Here is a 27,861-nt window from a genome sequence, read left to right on the forward strand (position 1 = left end):
CTGTCGGCAGCTTTTATCGGCCCGTGTATGGCCACCTTTAGAGTAGACAATGTGGGATGATGGATTTACGGCTCTGTTTTTAATTGCTAATTACACTAGTATGGGATAATCAAGAAGGTTTATTGATGGGTAAGAATTTGGTTAAACTTTAACTACCCCAGAAATTTTTTTTTTAGTCTAGAGCTTGCAATTCCTGCTTGCTGAAGGTAAAAGTAAGGGTTACATTGAACTGCAAAATGATGCAGATTAGTCATGACCAGGGAGTCATGGAACAGATTACTGCTGCTGTAGAATCAAGGGAAAGATTAGACTGTTTACGCTGAGTCAAGGGATAGATATTACACGGCCATGTTTTTAAAGCAGAAATGAGTTCAGAAACCTCTTTATTTGCAAAATTTAGCAGCAAAAGCAAAGCAAATCAAATCAGAATAGATATTTTTAATAAATAATATTACCCAAAGATCATTGTTGCTCATTATGGATCCTTTTGGTGCACTCTAACAGAACCTCTGAAGTTTGGGTGCTCTAGGCATCTTATTGATGACTGTTCTCACTGAATAAAAAGTTTGTAGTAATGTGATGCATCACTGGGTAAGAGACTGGTCTAAATCATACATTTATGGTATTAGACAGTCTAGGCTTTTGGGGAGAATTGTATTCTGGGATGGGTCAGGATTAACAGAAAGACTAGTCAGAAGACTGGCTTTACTGGTACAGCAGCTGGTTATTGGATTCCCAGCTGTTTTCTCTCTCCCCTAACAGGAATTTCTGGTGTCTATTAAATGTGCTATATTAACCCTTAGCATGTTGCAGGCCTGAACAACTGCACATAGTCTCTGTTTATTAAATCAATAGACAACAATGCCAGGATTTTTTGTTCCTACAGATTTTTGGCACCCTGTAGCAAGAATGAATACTTTCTTTTATTGGAAATGGAGGCACTTATCTACCTGAGAATCAGTATGAGAAAATTGTCTTTAAGTGAGGTATATTTTTCATAATATAGGTAATTATTCTTGAGTGTACAAATGAGATACAGAAAGGTATTTTGCTGTTTAGTTAGTATCATGATATCTGACCAGGATCAGCTTCCTGCGTTGCAAAAGTGTTGTGGGTCTGAAGGAAATGCATTCACCTAAGCAACAGGAAGAAAACAGTTTCACTCGTCTCCATGTGGTTCAAAGAGTGAGGCATTCTGCAAATGAACTGTATAAAAACAACAAATATATTGTGCTTGAGACCTGAAAAACAAGTCATAAAGACTGATATATTCACTGGTACGCTTAAATAACAAAGTAACATTTAATTGCAGTTTTGATATTACATCGGTTACAAACATTGTAGTTTGACCATTGCTGGGAAAACCTTGTAGATCATTTTCTATCGACTGTAGTTATGCCACAAATTAAACATAGCCTTTGATTGTTGTCCCAGAATGTTGGTGCTGTATGTGTGTATATATATATATATATATATATATATATATATATATATATATATATATATATATATATATATATATATATATATATATATATATATACTGTATATATGTATGTATATATGTATGTGTATATATATATATATATATATATATATATATATATATATATATATATGCTGTATATATGTATGTATATATGTATGTGTGTATATATATATATATATATATATATATATATATATATATATATAGTGCTAAATTGACATGGTAAATGGGCTTCTCACAGTGATTCCCTGAATTGTCAACAAAGACTATTTAAAGAGATTTCTGCTGTTGATTTTCCTATTAAAGAAGTGATGGTAGAATGTGCATTTTATTTCTGAAACAGCCTGCTATATAGTTGATTATTTTGGTTCTTCCAAAAGCATTTGTCGTGTGGGTATAGTATTCAAAACATTATGTTTAAGGTATTTTAAATGAAATTTCGGTATTGGCATATTTTTGGGAAATATTCTTTTGGTGTATGCATATTAGCAGTGGGTTGTTTCTGTTGTGAACATTTCTAATGTTCTGATATCAAAGTACATGTTAGTTGCCTATTGTTTTGTATGGAAACATGCATACATATAGAAACCATTTAGTACCGTATATGGCAAGTAGATTGATTAGTAGATATGACACCTAAGAATGGGAATTGTTATAATGAGATTCATTATTGTGTCACATGTTGTATTCTGCTTTGGAAAGCCTGCATTGTCATGTTCTACTAACTTGTAATGCTGCTTGCTTTGGATTGCTAGATGATGCTCTGTGCGGTCAGAGAGAGATGTAAGAGATTTGATTTGCCAATGGTAAAGGCAAATGCTTTGTATTTGTCTGGAGTTGAATTTTGCTAATTGCCAGTTCCTCAATTATAACTTAAGCTTTTTGAAAAGTGAACATAATGTTAAGCAATATATGTCAATTAAAAAATATGCAGACTTTTCATTATTTTTAATGGGTTGGAACATGTGGAGAAGGTGTTACAATTTATAACATCAGTGATTAGTCCCTCCTTCCCTGCCAGGATTTCAAATGATGCAAAAAGAGAACTGTAAACAGCCGGATTTCAGCATAGAAAATGACATTTCATTATACTTTTTGAAGATACATGTAACCAGTGGCGGGCCAAGCCAACCGGGCGCCCTAGGCGACCCGGGTGGCCACCGCTCTCCCCTCCACGCTCTCCTCCGAGATGGGGTAAAGTGCTTGAGGGGAGAGAGAGTGGGAGGAGCAGCGAACATGGACTAGGGGTAGGCAAAAGTCAGGTACCTGCCCAGCGCCCCCCTTTCGTTGCGCCCTAGGCAGGTGCCTCTTCGGCCTACCCCTAGTTCCGGCCCTGCATGTAACTGTAATGGGTATATTAGGGGTTTCTGTGTATCAAATTTTGGGTTGGAAGCCGGAGTTCCCCTTTAAAATTGTTTCTGCTCCCTTTTCTATATGCCCTAAACTATACTCCTTCAAATAACCTAAAGTTGCAACGTTAGGGATTTTTATCCTTCTGCAGCCATAAAAGAAAGCGCATTGGAATCTGGGTTGCCTGTAATATTGGTTTTGTGTTTAGGTCTTAATTAAGTCTCTTGTTGTTGAAGGGAGCAGTGAAATTAACTGGCACAGTGCAGCCTTATACGTTGTAATGGAGTGAGTGAGCTGATTGGACTGTGCTAATATTTATAATGGTTTTGGGATGCTATATTATCTCTTGTTGGTTTTGTGTTTTTGCAGAGCCTGCATTCTGCAAAGGGGATTCAGTGTTTAAATCCCTACATCACATATGTAGGTTATGTGGAGATTAGAGTGGAATAAAAACAGTGACAGTGTAAATGACATCTGGGTGTCTGTATGGTGAAACAGTTGATAAAGATTACAAACTCAAATTAATATTACTAAGCAAATTTTGTCTATGTTTGCCTCTATTATATAAGAAAGTGATTGGAGTCATTTTGGGTCGCAATGATGCTGTGATGTTTTTTCTTTGTGTTGGGGTTATGATTTGTTTTCATAAGGTTTGATGCTAATGCTGAGAGTGCAGTTGCCAGTAGAAACTAATTATGTGTGTTGTAGACTCTTCAAATGTAATTGCTGATTGGTTGCTATTGTCAATTGCACTTGTAAAATGTACTATTAAGGATGTCACACACATTTTTTTTCTGCTGCCAGAGAAGACACAAGTGACCCCCTCTGTGTGCCACTGTGCTGCCACTTAGAACCTATGTTCGTATATAAGCCCCAGTGGGCTCTGACAGACAGTTCTGCTTTAGACATGAAGCAGAGATAGATCCTTGCTTCAGGTGACACTTAAAAGGTGGTTAAAAAGTTCAACCTAGAGATATGAATTAATATTTTTTTACTAGAAAAACTACCACTGGAATCGTTCAATGTCTTACATGTTTTCTTTCTAAATTAATGTTCTTTCTAAGTTATTTTCTGTGCACATTTTCAGAGTGGTAGTGGCTTGTTCTCTTTGTTCTGAGCATTGCAGCACATGGGGTTGCCAAATGTTAGGCACTACAAGTGATTGTTTTGACTTACGCATGTGCAGTTGAATGAAATAGCTGACATTTTAGTTAAAGTTCGGCTTTTTGTTCTACTGTGCATGCACAGCCGCGCAAAGAAGGAGGAAGACGGAAGAAGATCGCTCCATGCTGCTCACTGGTATAACCCGGGCCGGTGCAGTTTTCTGCTGATAGGAGCACAGGCTTTCAGGTAAGTCAATACAATCACTTGGGGGTACCTAACATTTGGCACCCCAAGTGCTGCAAGCCTTTCCTTCTACTTTAAACAAGTACAAATTTTCTATTCTGAGCTGCAAACCTGCTAGGTTTCAGGTATGTCATGGAAAAAATGCTTATGTTTTATAAAAACATTGCAGAATGGGCTTGTGTTGCAGATTTGTAGTAGTGCGGGGGTTGCATAAAATTGCAGCAAAATGCTGAAGATACAGAGCAGAGTGGTACTTTGATACTGTGAGGCTACTGTAGCTAGGAGGAAGGATAATAATTGAATGCATGTATTGTATTGCTTTTACACTGTGGGTAAAGAATGTAAGTTGCTGAAAGTAAAATAATCAAAGTGTTTTTTATTACTGGGGGCTCCTGTAAAATATACAGGGGTTATATTTAAGTTGACTGTACCATGCTTTGTTGAAATCATGATATCCATATAAAGATCTCAGGTCTGCCAGCTGTCTAAGAACAGGTGATGAAACTCAATCCAGTATCCCCCTCCCATGTCAAGCTTAACATATGCAGCCCCTTTAAACACACAAGTTCATTTGGACCATTATCACCAAGCCTAGAGATGCTTAATAGCCAGGGAGCTGACTTGGTATAGTACACCGGAACTTTAGACATGTATGAAGCGTGAAGGTTTGCAAGGGTGAATGCAGAACAGCATAATCTTTCTGCAGTTTGTGCATATGCTTGTATTGGTAAATTACTTTATTACCCCATAGCTATGTATCTGTAGCTGAGAAATCCCTGGGGCCAGACACAATTATTAGCCTTTTTTGAGTAAAGGTCAGAAAGTAAGGAAGGAAAAACATCCTGTTTTATGATCAAGGAGAACCTGTCAGTGTAAGGTGTAGGTGTCACATTCTGTCGTAAATCTGTTTTTGCACACATAAATATCCCTAAAACAAGCAGAGTTCTGCTTTGCATCCTTATGTTTTGTGCGGTGTGTTTGTACAACAGTACAACAGGGGGAGGCTGCCTGTGCAAGGATCATTTACCTCTAGGTTACAGAGATACGAGCTGCTTTGTGACCTTCCATTGTTCAGTTCATTGAGGAGAGAATGAGCGTCTCCAACTACAAAAAGTTCCTACTGGACCTAAATAGTGTAAAAGGTATGTGGGTAGCCCTATATTTTGCAGGAAATGGTTGATGCCTGTGTTTGTGTGCACTTCCCAAATGTGTTTGTTATTCCACTTGAGGATTTCTTTTTTCATTTATCAATTAACCCCTGTATTTGTGTTAAAAGTCCTATGTACAAAATGTGTGTACCAAGCGGAATTCATTTATGATTATTTCTGTTTGTATGTGTGATGTGGTTTCTGTCTGTGTCTGTATATGCAAAAATTCCTATGTCTTTCACATGTCTGTTTACAGGTGAACTACCTTGTCTATATTCTCCATTCATACTGTTCATTTTCACTAACTGTATTTATGGGGGTTTAACATTTTACCCCAGTTTGCCAGTGGTTTCTCACCAAGGATATGGTATAATTTTCCTCTGTCTGTTTGGAAGATGCTTGTCAAGTCTTTTTAACCGCATTGTAGATAGTTTTTGAGAAATATATTTTAAAATGTTAAAAAAACATTTTTTAAAGGGATTGTTCGCCTTTAAATGAACTTTTAGTATGATGTAGAGTGATATTCTGACACAAGTTATAATTGGTTTTCAATTTTTATTATTTGTTTTTTTTAGATATCTCGCTTTTTATTTAGCAGCTCTCCTGTTTGCAATTTCAGCGATCTGGTTGATAGGATACAAACAACCTTGCATTGATTTGAATAAGATACTGGAATATGAACAGGAGAGGCCTGAATAGAAACAGTAATACAAAGTAACAATTATAATACATTTGTAGTCTTACAGAGCATTTGTTTTTAGATGCGGTCAGTGACCCCCATTTGAAAGCTGGAAAGAATCACCAAAAAGAGGCAAATAATTCCAAAACTATAAAAAATAAAGACCAATTGAAAAGTTGCTTAGAACTGGCCGTTCTATAACATGCTAAAAGTTAACTTGAAAGGTGAACCACCCCTTTCAGTCACTATACATTTTGAAGCATTCTAGTTATACATAGTTATCCACAATAATCTTTTCACGGTTGTGTCATGGCTTGTGTTTGCAAACGTGATATTCTTCAAGCTCATAGATTGGCTCAGAGGCCACAATGTCTTTACTACTTATTAGTAAGAGTATTATTCCCACTCAAATGTTTTCTTATTTTGACCTTGCCCTCTTCAAATCTGGATCTATGTTTATTTTCTTATGATACTATATCACTAGCTATACACATCACACTACCAGTTTTTATTTGCTAAAACTTGCCACTGCATGTGTTGTATGGGCATAACCGGACTGTTACCCAAACTGTACTGACATAAGCCTGTCCTTATTATGCTTATAGTGACTGTGATTTTATGTCTAGAATTAGGCTGCTACCCATGTTGAGTGGGCTTCGGCTAAGTTTGTGTGGGTATAACTAGCCTCCTTATGTTTTTACAGATGTAAGTCACTTTGGACCATGTCAAATGGTTATCACCATGTACATTTAGTAGGACCAAAGAGGCATTCTATGAATTTGGGACAAAGGTGGTTCCCTTTCCACTTCAATGGGCTTTTGCACAGGTTGGATTGAGTAAAAGAGTCCCAGCCCAGGTTGGATTGGCATAATCGGGATTTGTTGGATGAGTGGCTTCCCAGGACCAGTGCCTAGGATTATGGTTATGGGTATGGTTTAACCAGGCCTCTGCCCAGCCAGTCTATCTGTTGGAGACTTTCTCCAATTATATTGTTATTTATTATATAATTGCAAGCAGAGGTTGTGGTTTTAACCTGCTGTGTTGTTTTTAAGTTAACCAGTTGAACAGGTGTTTAATAGCACTTGAACACTATAGCAGTGCTGCCACCCAGCTGTGTATAGCAGTGTTGTCCAACAGTTGTGTATATCCTCTATGGAGTTTTTATGTGAACTTGTAACTTGTATTGAAATTCTTTGTAAGGAAGGGCTTTGCTAAGCATGCATTCTATTTACAACTGGCAGATAGATTTTTTCTCTTCATTTTACATCACATATTTGAAATTTCTAACCATTCAGCAATCTGCCCTAGATATATATATATATATATATATATATATATATATATATATATATATATATATATATATATATATATATATATATATATATATATATATTTTTTTTTTTTTTTTTTAAAACAACAAACAAAAACGCAGCTCATCCCTTTTCATTGGGTGCACATGGGTCAGGCTTGATATACATACTAAAGAAATTAACCTCAGCACTCCAACATATACCTGTAGTTCCCTGGGAGAACCTATTTTGCACAACTAAACTGTAACTCTAGTAAAAAAGACACTTTTAGTTACAAAGTTGTTACAAAGTATGCATAAGCTGACGCGCCCCGTCAAGGCAGTGTCCAAGCGTCAGTCCTTACTAAGTGAAAAAAGAAAGTGTTATCTTTGGGGGGGAGAAAGACCAAACCTGCTTTTCTCTTTATTTAGCATGGTCTCTTCCAAAGACATCATTAAGCGACAGGCATTGAGAAGAGAGCCACCTCCCCATATAATAAAATTAAAACAACAAAGATAACACTTTCTCTTTTTTCACATTTACTTTCTGGTAAACAGCACCAATACTGTCTGTTCAAGGTAGACATGCAACATCTACGCTAAAGAGCAGATTTAATTATGGGTCAAATTGAAAATTCGATTTTAGACTTCTTGAGTTTTTTATGGTCCAAAATGTCAAATTTAGGGGAGTTATTCAAATTCGATTTGAGTTTTTAAAAAAATTCTAATTAGATTTTTTGAGATTTATTATACTCTGGCCCTCGCGTTTGACTATTCACCACCAAACCTACCGAATTGCTGTTCAAGTCAATGGGAGATGTCCAGGTTATCATTTTTGAGTTGTTTGCAGCCTTCCTGACATTCCAATTTTTTTTGGAAAAAAAACTCGAATTGAGTTTTTAAAATTTAAATCGTCTTCGATTCGCGTTTTCGGGTCGATCCTATTCACCCGAGTTTCAAAAATTTGATTTTTATAATAATTTTCGAGTTCATGGGAGTTTATAGGAGTTTAGAAAAAACTCATGAATTAGAAACTCAACCTTTGATAAATGGGTCTCTAAGTGTAAGGGTAGAGACACACGTGGAAATTCGGGGAGATTTAGCCGCCCGGCGACATATCACCTCTTCTTTGGGCGACTAATCTCTCCGAACTGCCTTCCCGCCAGCTAGAATCTAAATCGCCGGCGGGCTGGCCTGATGACGAAACTTCGGTCAACTTCGGAAAACGAAGTGCTCCGAGTGCCATCCCACTGTTGATTTAGATTCTGTCCGGTGGTGTCACCCGAAGAAGAGGTGATTTCTCGCCCGGCAACAAATTTCCATGTGTGTCGCTGCCCTAAGAGACAGTACCACAATATAATGATGGATCAATTACCTTTTATCTGAAAGGCTCATTGAGTTACATCTGGCTTAGCAGAGGCAGAGTAAACAGAAACACTGAATTTTTAAACAATATAAAGATGAGAAATCTGAACCTCTAGTTTTATTTAAAAAAATATGTTCTTATTCATAAATCAAATTATACTACCATAGTAAAATGTTAATTGTATGGTATGATTAATTACTTTATGGCTATGTCTTATGGGGCATCAAAGGCTTGTCCTGCACTGATGCTTATCACGCTTATCAATCACCATGTATTTGAACCAAATATTTGTTCAGTTTACAACAATTTTACAGTTTATGTATATTGTAGACCCCTAGCCGGTTGGGGTTATATTATTTAGCAGTTGGCAACTGTAAATGTTTTGCAATTAGGATAAGCGCTGTAATATTGAGTGGATGTGCTCTGTTAGTAATGGGTCATGTCCAAATCAGCATTTTTCCCTTTGACAGATCAAGTGCAGTTAGAGTAATAAAAGCAGAAGTGTGATTGATAGGTATGGTATAATATAATTTATAGGTATGGTATGATATTATAATCCTCACATTGGTGTTTGGAAGTGCGTTCGCATTCTCTGGCTCTTTCTGCATTCCATTGCATAGGAAGGAGTTACTGTCACCAGTCTTGTCTACTGGACTGTACATATGGGAATGCACGGAAACACTGAACACAGATAAAACTAGACTTATACAGCTTCTTTTTGCTTTTAGCACTCAGGTGCATCCTGCCAATATAATTCATATAGACAATACCAGATTGTGTTCCTGTCAAGGGAACATAAAAAAAGCCACGTCATTGGAATACATATACCCCTTAAAGTTTGGGGAGGCCTGAGGAAGAAACACCGGGGATGTAAGAATCTTTAGAATCATGTACTTAACACTCGCCAGGTGAAATACTGGGGCTCCCTTGTGAGTGTTGCTCTCTGAATCTTTCACTAGATGTTCTAATAAAGGCACAATTTGCACCAGGGTGCAAATTGAGTGCTAGATGCAAGCACTATGAGTATTGCACATTCGTTGGCACACAACACTGTACCTAAAACTGTCTGGGAAACAAATACAGAAATAATGGCAGGAAAATATCCTCCATAAATTATGGCATCTCCTTAGTCAGATATTTAAATGGTAATATTTATTATATATTTTTTCAGTTTGCATCTGAAATAATCATGTTACAGGTATGGGGTCCGTTATCTGGAAACCCATTATCTAGAAAGCTCCAAGTTACAGAAATGCCATCTCCTATAGACTCCATTATAATAAAATAATTCTGTTTTTTAAAAATGATTTTCTCTTTCTCTGTAATAATAAAACCGTAGTTTGTGCTTGTACTCAACTAAGATATAATTAATCCTTATTAGAGGCATAACAATACTATTGGTTTTAAATAACATTTAAATGGTTTATTAGTAAACTTAAGGTATGGAGATCCAAGTTATGGAAAGATCCCTTATCCGGAATACCCCAGGTCCCAAGCATTCTGCATAACAGGTGCCATTCTTGTAGTAGAAGAATTATTGCTAGATAAAAGGAGTGCCTACATGTTCAGTTGGATGAGGCTTACTCTACCCTAAATACCCACGTAAATGATCTGGCACAAGCAGCCTCAGTCACCTACTGCTTCATTTCTGAAGTAATCTGATTGGTCTCCAACTGCCCAGTTCTATGTGTGCAGGAAGAGCCAATCGTAAGTAAGTATGATTGCAGCATAAAGTGTATTCTCTGGTCCAATAGGCTCCGGTTGCGCCATGAGAACAGTGCGGCCATCGACTTCAGAATTCCATAACTTGGTGTCATTGCTATACACACCCCTTAATATGATAATATGTGAATAATAAAGCTTGAAGAAGTAAAGCTGAGTTTGTAGTTTTTAAGGAAAAACATTCTTCCTGTTTTCCAGAGCAGGCAGCTGTTATAGGCAAGGCTATGCTATGAACTACAACAGTGTTCCAGCTCATTTAAAATAGCACATACTTTCAGATATCCTTTGTTGTTGCATTCTTTTTATTAAAACATTTGGAATGTTTTATATTTTGTCTCCACCCTTTGTGGTTTTTCTCTAATGTACCCTGCAGTGGTCTTTTGATCCCCAAAGGTTTGGGCCTGTACTGTACTTTTTGCATTTATGTAATCCCTTTGTATGCTTATTTGTGTGCTGTTTTTCCCTCTCAGTCCTCTATAACGGCCCCTTGGCGGGTTTCTCACGTGTTGTAGCAGGCCCTGCAATACAAGGTGTTCCTGTCTGATAAGCAGCAAACTCCTTTCACCACTCTCTACAAAGATTCTTTATAGCTTCTATTCCCGAGCCCTGACATTACCTCAGCTCTTACCTTATAGCCCTCGCTCTGTTATTTACTAAACCAAATATACATTCTCTCCCACTTCTCTTCCTCAGGCAGTACTGCATGCCCGAGTAATCTAGTCCCCTTAATTTCAATAACAGACATACAAATTATTAAAGGAACAGTAACATCAAAAATGAAATTGTTTTAAAGAAATAAAAATATAATTCAGTGTTGCACTGCATTTGTAAAACTGTTGTGTTTGCTTCAGAAATGATATTGTTTATATAAATAAGCTGCTGTGTAGCCATGGGGGCAGCTATTCAAAGGAGAAAAAGCTCACGTTACTCAGCAGATAAGCTCTGTAGAATATTATGTTATCTGGTATCCACTATTTATCCTGTGCCATATAGATTTTGTTTCAATTTCCGCCATTGCTACACAACAGCTTGATTATATGAACTATAGTAGTGTTTCTGAAGCAAATAGATCAGTTTTACCATTGCAGGGCATCACTACATGATATTTTCATTACTTTAAAACACTTTAATTTTTTGGTGTTACTGTTCCTTTAATACTGCCAGACAGCCATCCTTGCTGTTTATTTTGCAAATAAAATTTCAGCCTTGGACATTAGCCTCAACTGATGTCCATGTAACCTTGCAGTGCTGTAAGCATGTAGTATTCCTTCTCACCTTTTATATTGCCAGGGATTTCTATCCCTCTTTAAATTTACCAGTTGCTTTATTATAACATGACTTTGGCTTAGGTATACTGTGCAGTGAAATTGCAAGCCAGCCAGAGTTCAGAGAAGCCAGATTTTAAAAAAATGCAGGTTATTGAGAAACTTCCTAAATGACTTGGGGTGATGCCAAAGTTCCAAACTGAGTCCAAGATGCAGTACTTCCCTCTGTGCAGTGATTTATAAATCCGTATTAAACTGTAAATTCAACGTAGCATTGCAACAATATAATTACTGATGTTGGTAAACTGTGTATACATCCCTGAGGCCATGTTATGTATGTCACCAGAAGAGAGCTCTCTTGGCCAGAGCACATAATTACAGTCTCAACAATCTTTCTTTCAACCACTGTACCTAGACTGTATCTGCTCTCAAAACTTTAAGTGTCCTGCCGAAAACCAGGATGTTGGTATCTAGTATACACTAGAAGGAAACCCTTCTATTCCTGTAAATGAGTAACTCTTCAGTCAGCCATTTAAAGGGGTGGTTCACCTTTAAAGAGATACTGACACCAGAAAATAACCTTTTTTTATCATAATATTATCTTTGAATGCTGTTTATAATTTTGCCATAAAAGTATTTGCCCAATGCTTTTACATTACCTTTATTACCTTTTTTGCCCCTCTGTTTCTCTTTGAGGGGGCTGCCATATTTGTAAAGAGGTAGTCCGTTAGCATTAGAAACTCTTAACTGACAGGTTAAAGGGATACTGTCATGGGGAAATTCTTTTTTTCAAAATGAACCAGTTAATAGTGCTGCTCCAGCAGAATTCTGCACTGAAATCCATTTCTCAAAAGAGTAAACATTAAATTTTGAAATCTGACATGGGGCTAGACATATTGTCAATTTCCCAGCTGCCCCAAGTCATGTAACTTGTGCTCTTATAAACTTCAATCACTCTTTACTGCTGTACTGCAAGTTGGAGTGAAATCACCCCCCTCCCTTCCCCCCCCCCAGCAGCCAAACAAAGGAACAATGGGAAGGTAACTAGATAACAGCTCCCTAACACAAGATAACAGCTGCCTGGTAGATCTAAGAACAACACTCAATAGTAAAAACCCATGTCCCACTGAGACACATTCAGTACATTGAGAAGGAAAAACAGCAGCCCGCCAGAAAGCATTTCTCTCCTAAAGTGCAGGCAAAAGTCACATGACCAGGGGCAGCTGGGAAATTGACTAAATGTCTAGCCCCATGTCAGATTTCAGAATTGCATATAAAAAATCTGTTTCCTCTTTTGAGAAATGGATTTGAGTGCAGAATTCTGCTGGAGTAGCACTATTAACTGATGCGTTTTGAAAAAAACATGTTTTCTGATGACAGAATCCCTTTAAGGAGGGACAGTCGGGTTGGCAAAACAGTCACATATAGGAACTTCAACTAACAATTGCTTACAAAAGTAGAACTATCAGTGAAAAACGGTCAACATGACCTATAGGTAACTTTTAATGTAGATTCATATTTTGAAAAGAGAATTTTTAGTGTCAGTATCACTACTCACTAAGTTTATTGCTAATTCTAATCAGCTTTTCAATCGGCCTTCATTTTTTCTTTTTTATAGTTTTTGAATTATTTGCCGTCTTCTGACTCTTCACCAACCCCATCTAAAAAAAAGTTCTGTATTTTTAAAAAAAACAAAAAAACTCATCTTTCTGTTCAGGCCCTCTCCTATTCATATTCCAGTCTCTTATTCAGATCAGTGCATGGTTGCTAAGATAATTTGGACCCTAGCCACCTGGTTGCTGAAATTGCAAACTGGTGAGCTGCTGAATGAAAAGCTAAATAACTCAAAAACCAGAAATAATACAAATTAAAAAAAATTGCAAATTGCCTCAGAATATTACTCTCTACCAGGGCCGGAACTTCGGGAAAGCTCAAGAGGCACGTGACTAGGAAGCAGTGGAAGGAGGCGCCAGGTACATACCTCTTCTGCTAACTACCCCCGTTCCTGGCCTTGTCCCCTCACTGTTTGCTGCGTATTGTGTTTGTGGGCAATTGTCCTCACAAATGGGCATGAGTCGGGGTGCAGAGACCCTAAACAGCCCCCTCCCGAACCGACCTGGGCCCGCTCCTACCCTCTTTTTATAGACCTGAGCCCAACCAGCCCTGCAGTGACATTACAAAAGGGGCAGGGCTGAGGCAGGGGGAAGTCTATTAATTCTGGTGCTGGAAGCTGGTAGTACTAGGTCGCCTGCGACCCGAAGATTTTGTGCAGGAGACGGGCCAAACCCAACCGGCTAACCGGTTAACCCGCGGATTTCGTGTCTGCCCCCACATCACTACTTGCTTGGTTGCATAGGGTGCCCGGCTGCCTTGGCACGCCTCTGCATATATATATCAGGAATAATCAAGAAAGGAGATCAATCATGTACATTTAGATGGGATTTACTACAAGTAAAATAGCCAAACCCAGTAGTATATGCAGACTTAGTTTGCAGGATGTAATAAGCTGCTTTTTAGCAATATTTTTTGTTACAATGCTGGAAACGGAGGTCCAAAAGACATGTAAAGTATCCTCCACCACTTGCTTGTACTGTAGAATTATACACCCCTAATTCTGCCACTGAAAGCATTTTGTCCCCCTCCCATAGTGCTGCAAAATGCCCATTTGCCCTAAGGACAGTGGCACACAAGATTTGTCCCCTGTGGATATCTGTAGTACCCACAGGCAATGAGTCTCCTGTTAATACTTTGTCACCAGAATCCATTAGAATCAACACATGTAAAATACTTAGGCTTAGCAAATTCTTAGTCTGCTAAGGGATGCTATCAATCGACTAAGCCTAGAGAGCGACACACAAATTAGTGGGTAGAAGGTGGTTACATTTTTAAAACTATTTTTTTTTTTAAAAAAGGTTTTAAATAATATACGTAAAAGGTCAATCAAGCTTTAAACAATCAATTATCTGCTGCACATTGTTTTAGTAGCAAACAGCTAAAATATCTTATTTGCTTACTGCACTGCTTTCTGTGCAACCTTTCAATACATATCTAAACTTATTATTAATCTTCCCAGCACCATGTGATTTTTTTTAATAGGTTTAAGGAGTTAATATGTAGTCACCATTATGGTATGAAGCCCCAATATAGAAGTAAATACTGTCCCATTCTCACCAAGGGTGCATTGTGTAAGAAATAGTTAGTGAAGCTCCAACTTGGGCCCTTTTGTGTGATTTTGCAGAACACACAAAATATCAAACTACATTAATTCTAATTAAGCAAAGGTATGGAACACGTTTTGTCTGGAATCAGCAAGGAAGGGTTTTGGGACACTAAAATAGTCTTATATAAGTGTTTTGAAGGGATAAATGAAATCAGGTAGTACTAGCATTTCACAGCAAACACGTTTATAAACACCTGAAGTTACATACTACATATGTATACATACATTTTACCTGCCTCTAACTACATATTTGCTAGTTAATCTTTCTAAAACTGGAAACACCTTGTTCAACCCTTTTATCTAAGATTGCAGAGAAAACAGATGTTGCAGGAATTCATTAAATAATCACTGAACTATATGATGTATTATTATCTCTCCTAACTTTAGATCTTTTCACACACTTTAGATAGATCTAACACGGGGAGAGTTTCATTAAATTATTTCTTGCAAATAATATTGTAATATACACAGAGGCTTCTCACTGCTGATTTGTCTTAACTACCTGTAGAAACCAGGAAGTAGAATGTGAGTTTACTTTAGTCTCATATTTCAGAAGTTACAAAAAAATAAACATTTAAAAAAAAAACAAATTGTCATAAAGTATGTCCCGCACAAGCACTGTTCATTGCAATCATGATGAAAAAGGGGTGGTATACAGCCCCTTTATGTTTTAAAAAGTAATTTGTTTCATATACCCAATATTATGTTGCCATAAGCAGGGTCCATATGTTGGCAGCTCTGTAAATTGTTACAAGTAGATATATTAGCTGATTTTCAGTAGATGTGTAGAAGTATCAACTGATGTAACAAACTGAAACACTTGGGAAGATCAGAGACCTAGTTTACAGAATTTATGCTATAGGAAGGAAAATGAAACATGAATTTTTAAAACCAAAATTGTAGCAAAATGGCAAAGAATATTCAACAATGAAAGAAATATTTGTGCAGTTTTAGGTACCTGGAGTCAGTCAGCAAAAATGTACAATTTAAATTGTAATTGAATAAAATACAGTATGTGACCATGTGCTATTTCACAGATAATAGTCATAAATAAAGTTTTTTCTGCTGTAAGAATAAAGCCCAGTGCATAGTTGTTTCACTAGTGTGAAGACTAGCTGAGCCATTATAGTTTGTTAATGTCAGTGGCACATGGGAATATTTGTTGGCCGAAATTTTTTATGTGCAGCTGCGGGTGGCAAATATCTTGAAAATGCAACTCCATTGCCAATTATTGAAATCGCTGGTGGTATGCCCAACTCATCACTAAATCAAACAAAGTTGCCTGTTTAGTTCTCCTTTAACCACTGATCCTTGTATATTGGGATTAATAGTCTGGTAGTGTCGGGATGGGGAAACGTTGTTACTAAATGTTTGTCTCTGACTGTATATTGTATATTTAATTTACATTTAGGGGTTGCTGAATTCAGATGTTTTTTAAGGCTATCTTTTTGCAATGTGGCTGCTTATAGTGCAGTGTCACTGACTGAACCATGGGGCGAGTCAGCATGATTACCCAGAATTTCAAATGTATTTTAAGTACACAAAGATCCAAATAATTCCACAAAGGTACAATGTGTAGAATTGGTCTGTGCAGGGGCGTTTCTGCCATGAGGCGAGTACCTTGCCTAGGTGGCATCTCCCCAGAAGTTACCAGGGGCGGCAAAAAGCCACTCCTGGTAACTTTAAAGGAACAGTTCAGTGTGAAAATAAAAACTGTGTAAGTAGATAAAACATGTTTCTAATATGGTTAGTTAGGCAAAAATGCAATGTATAAAGGCTGGAATGACTGGATGTATAACATAATAATCAGAACACTACTTCCTGATTTTCAGTTCTATAACTCTGAGTCAGCGACTTGAAGGGGAGCCACATGGTACATATCTGTTCAGTGAGTTTGCAATTGATCCTCAGCATTCAGCTCAGATTCAAAAGCAACAGATATGACCCATGTGGCCACCCCTCAAGTCTCTGGTTACTTCCTGGTAACCAGGGTATCCAGTCAGTGTAAACCAAGAGAGCTGAAAAGCAGGAAGTAGTGTTCTGGCTATTATGTTAGACATCCAGTCACTCCAGCCTTTATACATTACATTTTTGCCTAACTAACTATATTAGAAACATTATTTATTTAGCACAACCTATCTATTTACCCAGTTTTTATTTTTACATTGAACAATTCCTTTAAGGGTAAGGCCAGACGAGGAGATTCGGGGAGATTTTGTTGCCTGGCGACTTATCGCCACGTCTTTTGCGCGACTATCTCCCCGAACTGCCTCAGCGTCTTTTCCCCATAGGCTACAGCGCAAAATCGCCTGCGCTAATGCACACGCGGCAATGCGTTTTTAATAGTCGCCCAAAGTTATTGAAAACGCATTGCCGCGTGTGCATTAGCGCAGGCGAATTTGCGCTGTAGCCTATGGGGAAAAGACGCTGAAGCAGTTCGGGGAGATAGTCGCAAAAGACGTGGCGATAAGTCGCCAGGCGACAAAATCTCCCCGAATCTCCTCGTCTGGCCTTACCCTAAGAGTCAAATTTCCGTTTTTTAAACCGGAAATTCAGGTTTTCTAGAGCAGAGAGCTCAATTTCGCTCTCTGCGCTAGCGTTGCGGACCCCCGTCGGTGATTTTAAGGTAAGTGCGATGGGCGGGGGCAGCATTGTCAGCGCTGCCTCAGGCGCCGTTATAGGCTGGAGCGCGGCTGGGTCTGTGGCAGTTTACAGTAGCCCCTCCTCATTTGCCACAGTTTCTAGATTGGTAGCACAGGCCAGAGTTGGTGGTAAAGTCACTGGTAAATGTAAGTTTAACTGTGAGCTCTATGCAACAAGGATTAGCGATTTGAATGCTTGTTAAAAAGTTATTAAATGGGTGGTTCATCTATAATTTAACTTAGTATGTTATATAACAGCTAATTCTTTTTAATCGTTCTTCATTTTATTTTAAAGTTTTTGAATTACTTGCCTTCTTTTTCCAAATCTTTCCAGCTTTCAAATGGGTGGTCACTGACCCTATCTTAAAAACAAATGCTCTGTAAGGCTACACATTTATTGTTATTGCTGCTTTTTATTTACTATTTACTCATCCTTTTATTCAGGGCATCTCCTATTTATATACTACTCTCTTATTCATATCAATGCATGGTTGCTATGGTAATTTGGACACTAGCACCCAGACTGCTGAAATTGCAAACTGCAGAGCTGCTAAATAAAAAGCTAAATAACTCAAAAAACACAAATAATAAAAAATAAAAACCAAATGTCTCAGAATATAACTCTCTACATCATACTAAAAGTTAACTCAAAGATGAACAACTTTTTACAGCTTCTGTAGTATTTTTATCATCATATTTTTATGTTAGAAGGCACTGTGTGGCATTTATATATGTCTGCATCTAAAGTGTTAAGGTGGCCATATACATAGAGATCTGCTCGGTGATTTCGCTTCAAGGTGGACGATAACGGCCTGATCTGATCATGGGCCCTAGGGCCTAACTCTCGGATCATAATTAAAGTAATCGGGTGGTCGGATCGGTCAATATGGTCAATACGGGCAATACAGATGAGAGCCTACATGATTTTTACCCCTGCCCAAGTGACAGCTGGTCGACTTTCGCCCAGATATCGATTGAGGAAGCGCATTGGAGGGTCCCACACACGCAGCAATAAGCTGCCAACTCGGCCCGTGTATGGCCAGCTTAAGACACAAATCAAGTAGCCCATACTGCAGCTAGGCTGCCATTCTGAAGTTGTGTATGAAATAGGGAGTAGGGTGGATATTCTGTTTGGCAAAAGGGAGTCATCTGCTCAGTGTCTCCGACACTTCTAAATGTCGGATTGATTGTCCGAATGCTGAATGTTTGACCTGATTCAAATAATGGATTTTGATAAGGAGGAAAAAATGATCCTGGTTGATTTCTATAGTAGCAATGCATCTATTTAATTACTATGTATAAGTATGGAAGAATGTCACAGTGAAGTCACAGAAGGAAACAATATTGCACTACTTTGCCAGTTCTGATCAATGACATAAGGATGCATGACTGTTGTGTCCTTGTGTGGAATTTCAGCTTGTGATAAGCTGGACACAAGATTGCAGCACGCAGCCTCCTTCTCCCACCCCCTACAGCACCTTCCCATGTAAAAGTGCCAGTGTTCATTCCTTTCTCAGCACTTTATTGGAGTGTATTCCTTGCCTGGAAGAACTGAGATGTATGGGAGGGCATTGCTAAGGTGGGCTTCTTGACATGTCCCAGCTGAGGAAAAGGGCGGGTGCATACCTGAAGATGATGTGGAGTTCAGTTTGCCTCAGGCTGAAACTGCTTACTGAATTTGAGAGCATCGTTCTCAGGATGAGATCACCTATTTCCATCCAGGTCTTGAACAGAATCACTGTACCCTAAAAGCCAGATTTACGTTTGGGTTCACTCGTGAACTGCCTGCAGGATGTGGGAGGAGGCTGACTTTCTGCTGCCGGATCCCGTGGTGACTGTCAACCTGACAGGAAGCCAGGTGCAGGGGCTGTCTGCCATGTGGAAACCCAGGAGGCAGAATTTATCCAGCTCCCACATAGTGTGTCTGATGTGTTGCATGGGTCAGTATGTCATCAAGGTGTATGAAAGGTGGGAAGAGATGTAATTGTGAGTTGTCGAGAAGAATATTGTGTAATAATAGCTGCACTGCTTGTCTCTTACTTCCTCCAATGTCTCAGCTCGGTATATTTAGCAATAATCCTTTAGCTGCATTCACATTCACAGGATAAAGTTGTGTGTGCGTGTGACATGATGAGGGAGATTTTCGGATCTGACAAGTGGAATCTGCTTCTTAGTAACTCTTGTTGTTCAAGTGTAATAACATTTAACTACATTTTGTGTACTCTTCCTTCCCATCTCCCTGAATACATAATCTTACTCTTTTCTCTATTCTAACCTTAAATTGCTTCTTTGGATTATAGTGACTGTTTATTAATCTTTGCAGGGATTGGGCTGCACCAGATTATAGTAATCTGCGTCAGTAAAGTGTACAGTGTTACTGTTACTAAGTCATTACTCAGTTCTGCGCAGAATAAATTATTTTTCCGGTATGAACATTTAAATTTCCTTTTCTTTTTGTTTTTTTATTTCAGATGAACGTGATAGGGTCCAGAAGAAAACATTTACCAAATGGATTAACAAACATCTCATCAAGGTGCGTCTGGAATAGATGAGCTATTCTAGAGAGTGGGAGCTGACATGTTAATCAGCTGAGCAGATTTATTCTTCAATGTTTTCTGAAAAACAGCACTGTTCTTTCATACAGTATGGATGTTCATTTGGTCGATATGTGAATACAGCAGTTCACACTAATATGTGCAAATACCATGAATTCAAAGCTACAATTATTGTTGTGTGTGTGGTGGCCAACCAATCCTTCTCAATATCAATTTACTATGGATATTGATTGTTTTGGTATTGGTTTGGTTTAGTTTAAAAATTTCACCAATTTCATCAAAGGTAGTTTAGGTTTTCATGGCGTAGAAGTATGCACTCTGGGGCTGGAGAGAATTTTGGTAGAAGCAAATATGGCAGAGATGCTATACTACAAAGTACTGGCAAAGTCTGTTTTTTTAACCTTCCCATCAATAGTAATAATTACACAGCACCTTGTACTAAAAGTAGAGAGTTATGTTCACTATATGGGACAGTGGTTTAGAAAAGGTGTTGCCATCCCTAATAAACTGTCTACTTTTTCAGAATAAGCAGAGCAAAGAATATAACTTCCTCCAATTTGTAAAGAAAATTAAAATGTATTGGACAGTTATATACTATTACATTTTCTTTTAGTATAAAAAAACCCCTGGTTTTAAATTGGGCACCCCCTTTAAAAGTTAAACATCAACACCATCATTAATAAGTGTTTCTTTTTGTCCGATAATAATTTATACCAGTAAATTTGTAAAACCAGCTCTGGTTGTTATTTTACTGGTTAGAGTTAGACCATTGAAATAGTGGCCAGGTGGCAACCTTAACAAGGACTGATGTAAATCATATCTAATCTCTGTAAAGTGCTGCAGAATATGTAGGCGCTATATAATGAAAGGACAATAATAAGTTGCACATGTGCAGTTGCCAATAAAAAACTATCCGCAATTTTTTTTTAGTCTTCGAAGGATAAGGGCACACATCATTTTAATGGACTTTGTCATCCAACACAAAACAACGGCAGTCAAATTGTTCCTGTCTACATGTCTCTTCTCATAGGGGCCTATTTATTATGCTGTGTAAAAAGGGCATACCATTGATGTTGCCCAGAGCAACCAATCAACAATTAGATTTCTACATTTAGAAAACAAAAGCAAAGTTTTGATTGGTTGCTATGAGCAATAGTACAGGGTTCACTCCACTTTTCACACAACATGATTAATAGACCCCATAATGTTATTTAATAAAACTTATCTTGTCTGGGGCACATGGAGTGTCATTGCTCATTGGGTGCTTTTCCTTTCATAATTTTACAACTGCATGACAGACACACAGGGATGATTTGACTGTTGCTGTTTTGTGTCAGGTGTCAGCAACTGTGCTTTAAAGAAAATTAATGCAGATATCTTTTTTTATAGTTTTGAATTATCTGCTTCCTCCTGACTCTTTCCAGCTTTTAAATGGGGGTCACTGACCCCATCTAAAAACAAATGCTCTGTAAAGCTATACATGTATTGCTATTGCTACTTTTTATTACTCATCTTTTATGGTGCCCTCTCCTATTCATATTCTAGTGTCAAATCAATTCAAATCAATTCATGGTTGCTAGAATAATTTGGACCCTAGCAACCAGATTGCTGAAATTGAAAACTGGAGAGCTGCTGATTAAAAAGCTAAATAGCATCAAAAACCACAAATAATAAAAAATGAACACCAATTGCAAATTGGCTCAGAATATCATTCTTTACATCATACTAATATTAAAGGAATTGTTCAGTATAAAAATAAAAACTGGTTAAATAGATAGACTGTGCAAAATAAAAAATGGTTTCGATATAGTTAGTTAGCCAAAAATTTAATCTATAAAGGCTGGAGTGACTGGATGTCTAACAATTACCAGAACACTACTTCCTGCTTTGCAGCTCTCTTAGTTTCCAATGATTGGTTGCCAGGCAGTAACCAATCATTGACTTGAGAGAGGCACATGGGTCTTAACCGTTTGCTTTTGAATCTGAGCTGCATGCTGAGGATCAATTACAACCTCGCTGAACAGTTGTGTCCCATGTGGCCCCCCTTCAAGTCGCTGACTAACTCAGAGCTAGAGAGTTGAAAAGCAGGAAGTTGTGTTCTGGCTATTATGTTAGACATCCAGTCACTCCAGCCTTTATACATTACATATTTGGCTAACTAACTATATTAGAAACATCTTTTGCACAGCCTAACTATTTATCCAGTTTTTAGTTTTGCACAGAACTGTTCCTTTAAAGGGGTTGGTCACCTTAAAATTAAATACTTCCTATAGTTTTATTGATAGTGAACCTCTTTCTTAAAAAAACAAAACACTTTATATTCTTTGTTAAATTCCGTTTCCGAATAGTTTCTGCTCTTTTGGAAAATATTACCCCTTGCAATATTTAATGTTCCCTTACTTTTTCTGCCTGTAACATAGGTTCGGAAACATATCAATGATTTGTATGAGGATCTCCGGGATGGACATAATCTCATCTCCCTCCTGGAGGTGTTGTCTGGGATCAAACTGGTAAGCATTACCTACTTTTTAACAGTGCTACTCTTTCCATGTCAACCCCCACATTTCTCATAGTGTCATTGCCATGTCCATCAGAACAAGGACCCAGAGGCTCCTCGGAGCCTGCGACTTTCTCGCCTGCCATCTCGCCGTCTGCTGTTGATGGGGGAGGATATGGAGGAAGACCCTGATGATGCTGTATGTCCCCAAAGCTGTCAACTGTGTCAGATAACCCAGAGGGGCTCCTATCTGCACAGTGTAATGGGGAGCCACGCAATGGGTCATCTGTCTGCAGGCCCAGCTGTGTGCTGTGTTATTTTAGCATGAAGGGGACACTGTTATCTATTCTATATGAGTGTATGAGCACCCCATTCAAACTTATCTCACTGCATGTGGTAAAATACTGTATATTCCACATCATTCCCTTAATATGAAACATGAGGTGGGGATGTTTTATTAACTCACAAGATGTTGCACCAAAAGTTTTCAGTTGTCTGGTAACAGTGACCTAAATATTTGACTGACTCTTATTATTCATTCTGAATATCTCCTCATATCATCACTTATCTACTTATCCTTTCTTGCCATCTTTTGCATTTATGGACACAGCTTCACTTACATCATACCACTTTCCTTTATATTCCTAACAAAGGTCATAGGCACATCCTATTATTATCGCTTCTCTCTGTGCCCCTCTGTTCTTAGTTTTCATTACTTTGCTGACTATGCTCTTGTCTTGCAGCCTAGAGAGAAAGGCAGGATGCGTTTCCATCGGCTACAGAATGTTCAGATTGCCCTGGATTTTCTTAAGCAACGACAGGTAACAATATCTAGAACTGTTTGGATGGGTAACTTCCTGTCATTGAAATAGGTTGATGTGCTGATCTTTGTTTTCTTTTTAGGTAAAGCTAGTGAATATTAGAAATGATGACATCACTGATGGAAATCCAAAATTGACACTGGGCTTGATATGGACCATAATCCTTCACTTCCAGGTACAGATCTTAATTTATTTATTTAGAGCGCACATTGTACTAATTCTATATGTAGGATTATACATACATGATGTTGGTATTCAGTTTTCTATTAAAGTTAAATTATAAGGTGCCACACAGCAATTTAATATCTCTAAATGTTTTTGGTCATGTAGTTATTTAATGCTGAGATTAAATATTACACTACTTGTCTTCATGTCATGCCTTCCTCTGTGTGACTATCCTATTCTAATAGTTAAAAATGGTGACTTATGCCTTATGAGTTTATTCTATAGTGTAGGCTTTAAAAAAATGTGCTAAGGCCTAAGTAATATCAACCAAGTTGAATGTATGGATTTTTAAAATTTAACAAACTCTGAACAGTGGAACCCCAGTTAAATGAAGTGGTTCACCTTTAAGTTAACTTTTAATATGTTATAGAATGTCCTATTACTATCGTCTTTGCCATTCGTTTTTATTTATTTATTTTCATTTCTAAATGACTCCATCTAAAAACAAATGTTTTGCACAGCTAAACATTATTGTTAATGCTACTTTTTATTACTCATCTTTCTATGCAGGGCCTCTCCTATTCATGTTTCAGTCTCTTATTTAAGTCTTTGCAAGGTTTCTAAGTTAATTTGAACCCCAGCCCAGATTGCTGAAACTGCAAACTGGAGAACTGCTGAATAAAATGAAAATTACCCTAGCAACCAGATTGCTGAAATTTAAAACCAGAGAGCTGTTGAATAAAAAGCTAAACTATTCAAAAACCTCAAATGAAAATGAAAACCAATTGCAATTTGTTTTTAGAATATTACTCACTACTTCATACTAAAAGTGAATTTAAAGGTGAACAACCCCTTAAATTATTATTATTATATAATAATAATCATCATATATTATTATTCTGATGTTCCTCAATAATTAGCTACAGTAAATGGTGCTTTCCCTTCACTAACTATGGATTGGTGCTTTGTATGTACTGGTTTGAAACCTTGCTGTTGGAGGACAAAAAAGGAAACATCAAATATAGATCTGAGATATGGACTGTTATTGGAAGATAGAAGTTAGTGATGGAAAGTTACAAAGCCTACTGTTTTTACATAGTACAACACAAATAACTTATTTTTATAGCATTTTATTTTGTACTGGTCTAAAATGTAAAGGGGTATAACCCACAGTTTGCCTATACCCCAGCCATATCCCCCCAGCCATATCAACCCAACTATGAAAAAGTTAACAGTTGCCTAGTACCTAATGGTAAATGCAGAGTAGTGCAGAGGGTTTGGTGGCTGCCATGTTCTGGTCCTAGGCGATTGACAAGCATGCACACTGGAAGCCGACCTTGCCCAGGCTTACAGTTCCAATTAAATCACTGCCATGATATTTGGCCATGTCACTAATGTTCCAAGGCTTAACAGTGGCCAAGCAGGAGCATGGGCATCGGAAGTCAGGACAAGATTGGTTGCCAGTCATAGAGTCTGCATTGGTGCTTTTTGGAGTAAATGGAGTGTTGGCCACTACATGCCTGGGCTGGTATGCAAAATGGATATGTTTTTTCATTTGCACTTTTCCTGGAGCCCTGCTTATGTTTACTGTTTAACATGCAGCGGAAAACTGGAAGTCATATGTGCAATGGCACAATTGCCTGATATGCACAAATGTTTACCTGCAAGACAGGGAAGGATAGAAAATCCTCTAGGTATGTAGCATGCAAATGGCAGGTAACCACTTTGCACCCCAAGTCCAAAACATCCAGTATTTCCCCATGGCTGTAGCAGGAGCCACCTCTGTCCACAATTCCTGCGGGGACAACTGGGGACAATATCTGGTATTTTATTTAAAAATTTGAGTTGTCACTTACGAAAAGAAGGAAGTATGTAGAGTGCACAAAATGGGCACAGTTTTATTGCACATGACACAGCACCTTCTGGCTTTTAAAGGAGAACTAAAGCCTATCTAAAGAAGTAGGCTAGAAATATTGTACATTATGTGTTGGGCTTCTGTATTAGCCCAAGGCAACCATAGCCCTTTAGCAGTAAAGATTTGTGCCATGATGATGCCCCAGTAGCTCCCCATCTTCTTTTCTGCTGATTCACTGCACATGCTCTGTGCTGCTGTCACATACTGAGCTTAGGGACCCACTCCCAATATACAGTACAGAATGTCACAGTATTATGATTAGTAATTAATACAGATTACTACATGGCAGCACAGCAACCAGTGCAATTAGCATTAGAATATAATAATCAGCCATGTAAAATCAGCTATATTACAGGCCAACCTATTACAGAAGCTTTCCAAGATGGTGACCTCCTGTGACAACTTTGAAGTCCTGGATCATTGCTGCTGTTGAGAAGCTGAAACTTTAGACTGGTGCAATATGTTTAGTATATAAAATATGCAATTTCTAGCCATATTTGCACTCCATTTTGGAGCACAGAGACCTGCAGCTATCCCCCATGAATATGGTGTTGCCTGTCTTTAGCAGCACTGCATCTATGGTGGGTGTGGGAAGGCACATAAGCATTACCTCCTGCCCACTATTTTAATGTAAGTTAAGGAGGGGCAGTGAACGCAGGCTGCAAGGGGTCCCTGTACTTAGCGCTAGCCCTGTGACTTATGGAAATGACAGGGCTGGCCTGTGTGCATCCATTGCAAATTGTTCCATATAAAACATCCATCACAAGAGTGCTGCCAATTCCAAATGCAGAAATGTACTGTGCATGAGCACTAAAGGGTACTCTTTGCATTTATGCCTTGGGGAGTAATAAATGATCCCCCTGGTGATTAGACAAGAGCAGCTTCTTGGCTTAATGGGTAATGCTATTGCAAACAGTCAAGGATGTAGGATGAATTGCAGCAGCATAAATGTTGAAGGACAAGCTGTCCTTAACTGGTGTCACAGTTCACGTTTTTAAATTTGTAAACCTAATTGCAAATAGCAGTAAATGAAGTAGCAGTGGAGAAATTAATGTTGCAGGGGAATTATTAAAATAATATTTTACACTGAACACCAAAATTACTTCCTACAAACCAAGTTATTTTTAAGAACACAGCCCCACAGTTAAGGCTGCTTGGCTTGTCTCCTGCTTAAGTCTCTCTGTTCTGCCTTTAAACTCCCCCCTCCTTCCCATCTCCCCCCTCCCGTGCTCATTCTGGGAAGGGCTTAGCTGCCTCGCTTATACAGACAAAGCTGCATCCAATCAGCTGATGGTTTGGTGTAAGGTGCTGTGATCAGTGCACTGCAGAGAGATGCAGGGAGATGGCTCAGTCTGTAAGATGTCTGTCTGTGGCAAGCTCCAGATGCTGGGAAGAGAGGGGGATGTGTGATGCTTCCCCTGGGTTCATGTCTGTTGTACTCGCTTAACATGTAATGACCCTAGTCTGTGACGGATGCCTACACCATCACCATTGCATCGGTGCACTGAAATTATGGGGAATTCTGTAAGCTGTGTTCGAAAGCCCAAAGAGCGCAGACATGGGAAAGGGAACGAGCCCCATCCTGGAAAGAAAAGAAGACGGTTCAAGAGAAGGAGTAAGGGCTACAAGGGTGAGGGGCAAGACACAGGTGACTCAGAGAAGGAAAGCAGATTAGAGCCACAGGACATGGTTAATGTGTGTGAAAGATTAGCGTCTCCTGGGCAGTTCCCTAGTACAGTACCAGCAGAGGAGGGGCAGTTGTTACAGGTGAGAGAGACACTGCATGGAGAGGTGAGGAGAGCTCTTCTGCTTGATCCAATACCTATAGCAAAATCCTTACCATCCGGAACTACAGTTATAGCACGCATTGTGGAAAACCCAGCAGCGAGCCAACAAAGAACACTGAGCACTGTAGTGGAGCTTGACCGGACTGGCAATAGCCGAGCAATATTGTTGCCTGTGAAGGCAGAAATTATGGGTGATGATCTCAGCCTTTCGATCAGCCCTGGTGCAGACTCTGACTTTAAATTATCATCACCCATTGTACAGTCAGTTGAACTGTTAGATAAGCCCAACCCAGGGAGAAATATGTCCGTCACATGGTCCTGGGGACCAGATCTGTCTTCCTCAGGGTACTGTAGTGACCCATCCACACAACCAGCAAAGGTGGGTCTTTGCAGATAATAACTTGTTTGTGAAGTCATTCTCATTTTATACTTATCTCATATGTTTTCATTTGGGGATTTCCTTAAATGCAAGTATGTTATTTATGTATATTCTTATTTATGCAGCGCTTGTATACACTCATGTACATTAACAAAGCTTTTACAGAATAGGCGGAACAGTAGTAAAATAGAATAGAAATTAATATGGATGCAATTGCATTGTT

At 38.4% G+C, this 27,861-nt stretch overlaps 1 protein-coding gene across 24 annotated transcripts in view; it reads left to right on the forward strand.

Moving 5' to 3' along the window:
* The window catches only part of LOC108708274 (microtubule-actin cross-linking factor 1), a 180,597-nt gene that overhangs the window by 25,052 nt on the left and 127,684 nt on the right, over positions 1-27,861 (forward strand). For 7 of the 24 annotated variants that reach the window (XM_041582187.1, XM_041582191.1, XM_041582188.1 and 4 more), the window contains exon 1: positions 26,837-27,638. In XM_041582187.1, coding sequence (XP_041438121.1) covers positions 26,946-27,638 — 693 coding nt within the window. In that variant the 5' untranslated portion in view covers positions 26,837-26,945. Of the gene's footprint in view, positions 1-19,990; positions 20,053-22,494; positions 22,585-22,668; positions 22,771-23,314; positions 23,393-23,474; positions 23,568-26,836; positions 27,639-27,861 lie in introns of those variants that run through there. The other 17 variants (XM_041582197.1, XM_041582211.1, XM_041582210.1 and 14 more) reach the window with 7 other exon arrangements.

The sequence above is a fragment of the Xenopus laevis genome, chromosome 2L (assembly GCF_017654675.1).
Source record: "Xenopus laevis strain J_2021 chromosome 2L, Xenopus_laevis_v10.1, whole genome shotgun sequence".
Classification (NCBI taxonomy): domain Eukaryota; kingdom Metazoa; phylum Chordata; class Amphibia; order Anura; family Pipidae; genus Xenopus; species Xenopus laevis.